Below are 4,832 nucleotides of genomic sequence, written 5' to 3'. Positions count from 1 at the left end.
ATTATTAGTCTCTTTTCATATAAAGAAGTCAGGATTGGGATTTAAAATTTTAACATCGAGTAACTATATATATCTATATATATGTATCTATTTGGCTCATGGATATACTTAAATTTTTAAAAAATAAATGTTATATATGTCGTTTCCACAGGATTTTTTTTTTTTTAATGAAGTAATACACTTTGGGGCCTGGTTTTGTTTAAAATATGCCTATCCTCTCTCCTCCTCCCTAGCTTTTTTTTTTTTTAAGTAGTTTGCTTTTTAGAGTCACCGTGGATGTATAAGGGTCTTTTCCTCTATTCCAGATGGCCCACAGCCCAGATCTCCAGCTGAGCCATATTCAGCATCATGAAAGGTCTTAGGAAGCTTTGCTCTCTGGAGAACTACAACCAAAACTAAATTTCTGACCTCTGTGAAAACGTTAGGAGGCTTCTGGCTTTAAGTTTTAAAACTCTGATAAAATCTGGAGATATTACATTCACTCAAAATAAAAATCAAGTCCATCCATGCCATCTCCCAAGGGAACTTCCACCTTTTTGGTTTCACTGACATTGCTAATGATGCCCTAAAAATACTATTTTGGGGGATCAAGATGTATCTTGTTAATATCCTCTCAATGATGCACTGTAATCTGAATTATTTTGCCACTGGCTCTTACTAACACGGACCGGACCGGGAATTCCCTTGGTAACGAGTGTTTTCCTATTGTAAATTTGTAGAAGTCTTGTCAACCTGGTCCTTAACAGACCAGTACAGGAATAAATGCTGCTTTGACTGCCAAACTTTTATTTTTACCACTAGTCTAGTCCCAGCAAGTATAAAGCTGCTAAGCCAGCGCTGTTACAGTGACCCTCTCGGTAAAAGAAAAATCAGATTATGTGCCATCAGAGGAAATAAATGTTAGTATTAGGTGTGACCGACTGACTCATTTCTTTTGCTCGAGTCGCACTCTCTGAGTGACAGGTGGAGGACAAAATGTCAAGGAGTCCTGCTGAGCAAGTACTTAGGATAGTGTTTAATACAGCAGAGAGCCAAGGTACAGTAGGAGGGGGCACAGTAAAGAATGTGGAGAGGGTAGATACAATAAAGAATTTCGGTTTATGATCTGCCATCTGCTATTTGAAAGAAGAGTAAGTTAGGGAAATAAGTGGCTTTCAGTTCTCCATACATGCAAAGGTAAGTTAGTTATTACAAAAGTTTTGCTGTTGTATGTGCTGAAAGAAAAGCATATGCATTTAAACATTTTTTAAAAAATAAATCACTCAATAGGCTTAAGAAAAATACTCTAGTTCATATTTCATTGATCTGACCTTTTGATTCAAGATCAGGGAATGAATCCAAGATGGAAACCAAAAAAAAAAAAAAAAAAAAAAAAAACAAAAAAAAAACACCCAAAAATGAATCATTTCACCATGAAAAAGGCATTTCCAGTCTCAGCTAACCTCGACTAGTTTTTATTGCATTATTTTTGAAATGCCAAGAAACTGGCTTTGGCCATATTTGCCAACCAACTGAATCGCAGCTGTCAATATGCAATTGCTTGCAACAATTAGCTAAACACCATTATTTGACAAATCCCCTAGCAAGGGACATAGATGCTCTAGGTGTCTAACACGGAATCAAGTAACAGTCAGGCGGGGCTGCAGCACAGGGAGAGAAGTTGGAGTTGGGATGTCCTTGCCCAAGGAAGGGGCTTCAAACAGCCTTCTTCTTTTTTTTTTTTTTTTTTGGAAAAGACATACTTGCCCTGATCCTTCGAGTCCTTTCTGTTTTTCAGGAATGGATTGTGGGACTGGCTAAAGGAGGTGGGCGGGAAGCTACCAATTCTGGATTCCTTTCTTAAGGACGTCAAGGGGAGAGGGAGAAAAATAGAAATACAGATGTGAAATAGTAATGGTATACAACATGGAGAAAAGAAACCTCATGGAACCTGCTAGCACTTTCCACCAACGCAGTAAAACCCCTTAACTGACAGAAATTCAGTACAATATACACATTAACAACTTCACCATTACTAGGGCTGCCCATTCAAGCCAAAAAATTAACTACAATATTCAAAAACAGAATTCTCATAAGATTTGAGAAAAATAGAGTGAAAAGGCAATGTTAGCTAAGCTCTTAGCTAAGTCCACTCTTAATGGCCCCCAGTATTTAAACTATCATGGATTAAAGCCATGAAAATAAAAATTTCAATTTGAAATTTTATTAGCATGTTGCTAAAATGGTCAATAAAAACATCAACACGATAGGCTTTGTTGACATAGTTGGAAACCTGCTCTCCCACTTTTAAAACTTTATTTCCACTTCCCCGCCTTCTAAGATATCTATGTTAGGAAAAGCCAAACTAACTATACTGGCTATGGTGCTGTAATAATGCTGGTTTCTGGAATGTTGCCATGTCTTCCCCCTCCCTCTCCTCCAACCCTTTAAAAAATATGACTGTTTTTGAAATGCAGCCCAAGGAGGGAGCAATCTGCGGTTAAGAACAACAAGCGACCTTCTGCACAAATTCAAGTTCCCAGACACCAGGTGAACCTTCTCCTTCCCGGGGGCGGGGCCCGCGCTCCTCACCAAATTAGCTGCGCCATTTTCCTCTCGGGACCAGAAAGGCTTCCCTGCTGCCAGCTAGCGCGACTCACAGGCAAATGGGGGTGGGGGGTGGCTTTCGCTTCCCTCGGTGGAAAGGACTGGAAGCAAACCCTATAGCTTTGCCTGGAATAAAATGTCAGGAGACTTGGGGCTGGAGAGCTGGAAGAGTGCCGGGCAGCCGCGGGATAACCCGGAGTCGCGAAGTGCTCGCTGGTGGCATTACTCACAAGTGCCTAAAGGGACAGGCTGGATTTCTTGGAAATCCTGCAGTCTGGGGACACATTCATACAGGCACTGAACTGTGCCCTGAAAAGATCATTTCTCACCTCCGACTGGTCTGTGTGTGCGCGTTTGGGGGTGGTGATTGTTCCCTTTACAGTAGGTCGGGTGACAGTCACGGACTAGTGACCCGCGGGGAAAGCCACGTCCCTACTCCCCTCAGCCCTTTCTCCTTTCCCCCATTACAACTCAAGGGGAGAGCGCACGCTGCGTTTCCCCAACACCGTCGCCACCACCGGGGGGCTCAGCCGGGCACGCGCAGCTGCCCTTTGGTCCCGGGGCCAGTTCCTGAGACTTCCTGCCACTTGCCGGAGGGGTGCGGGGGTGCAGGCTGGGCACTGGCCGCCGCTGGAGGGCGCTCGAGTGGGCGGGGGGGTCGTGGATCGCCGGCCGGGAGGCCCGGGTGCGGGGGAGGGAGCGGGGGCGCGGGGAGACAGAGGAGCAGGCGGCCCCCCACAAGGCTACTCCTTGTCGTCCACGAGGTCGGCCAGCTCCTGGAGCACTCGCAGGCGACCACTGGCGTCGATGCGGCGCTTCTCGCGGATGAGGTCTTCCAGGCTGTGAAACCTGGCCGTGTGCACCTTGTTCTCTCCCAGGTGCACCTTGAGATAGTACTGCTGCTGCGGGGGCTGCGTGCCAGCCGGCACCTCCCCTCCCGCCTTGAACTCCCGCTTGCCAAAGCGGCACCAGGCGGCGAAGCTCTCCGAGTTCGTCCAGCAGATCTCCTCGCTCTTGAGGCCCAGGTGGCCGCAGGCGTTCTGCACCACCAGCTCGGCCACCAGCGGGCGGTAGCGGTACCAGCTATTCACCACGCGGCCCACGTTGGCCGCGCCCGCCTCGTACAGGCTGTCCTGGCGGATCTCGCCCTGGTGCAGGTGGATGATCTGCCCGCCACCCACGTAGACCGCCCAGTGCGGGGCGGGGGCGGGCGGCTCGGGCGCCGGCTGCAGCCACAGCAGCTCCAGCAGGTCGCCGGGCTCGCAGAGCGCGGGCAGCGCTGTGACAGCGTAGACGCTCAGGTCGGCGCCCTGAGGGCCGCCGCTCACTTTGGAGAAGATGCATTCCTGGCCCCGGAAGGCGGAGAACTGAGTTTCGTTGAGGACCAGCTGGTGCAGCAGGTGGTGGTGGTGGCGGCTGGGGCTCTCTGGGCACGGAGTGCAGCCCGGGGGGGCCTTCACGCCAAACTTGTCCGTCTGGCCGCGTTCGTCCAGGTCCTCCTCCTCATCCGAGAAGAAGTAGGCGACCCCGACCCGCAGCTCGTCCTTCTCGATCCCCGACGGGTCCCCTGTGGGCAACTCGCTGTAGTTGAGGTGGGTGATGCGGTCCAGTTGGTTGCCCATCAATGACGCGGCGAGGCGAGGGCCAGGAGCGGGGATCTGCGGAAGCACAGAGAAGCAGAGACAACCATCAGAGTCGGGCTGCCCCTCCCCAGGACGTGCAATGGCCCCCGGGACCTGCCCGCCCGCCTACGCACCGGCACTGGAGTCACCCGTTCCTCCCCAGCGGCAGGACAGGTGCAGAAGCCGCCGTTCCTTGGGGCGAGAGCGGAAGCCGGGACCACAGCCTCGGATCCCGTCCTGGAACCCGGTCCAACTCCCACAAGAGGAAAGGCCAGCGGCGGGAAGGCATGCGGGGCCCCAGTGGGGCGGACAGCGCTGGTGGTGGCAGCGTGGGAGACGGACACCCCGGAATGGACCGAGGAGTAGGTTGAAAGGAAGAAGGGGCGCTTAAGGCCTCAGAGCTTGGAGCAAGCTGCGCTCACGTTTCTGTCCCCACCCTCGCCAGCCCATCTCTCAGTTTTGCGCTAGGTCGCACTCCTTCCCTGACAGCGCCTCACACAATGACAATCGGACACATTCGCAGACACTCACTTGACACCGGCAAAATTTTGTTCACTTATGAGTCCAGACAGTGACAGGCTGGCTGGTGTATCGGTGTGATAATGTCACATACACAATGTTAAA

At 50.6% G+C, this 4,832-nt stretch overlaps 1 protein-coding gene across 1 annotated transcript; it reads right to left on the bottom strand.

Annotated features, from left to right (window-relative positions):
* Window positions 1-249: 249 nt before the first annotated feature.
* On the bottom strand, window positions 250-4,208 carry LRATD1 (LRAT domain containing 1). Its single transcript, XM_047746283.1, has one exon. The coding sequence runs from the start codon at window positions 4,206-4,208 to the stop codon at window positions 3,330-3,332; it is 879 nt and encodes a 292-aa protein (XP_047602239.1). The 3' UTR covers window positions 250-3,329.
* Between the last annotated feature and the right edge of the window lie 624 nt (window positions 4,209-4,832).

This window comes from Lutra lutra, chromosome 9 (genome assembly GCF_902655055.1).
Source record: "Lutra lutra chromosome 9, mLutLut1.2, whole genome shotgun sequence".
NCBI lineage: Eukaryota > Metazoa > Chordata > Mammalia > Carnivora > Mustelidae > Lutra > Lutra lutra.
This window is presented reverse-complemented; position numbering and strand designations above follow the sequence as displayed.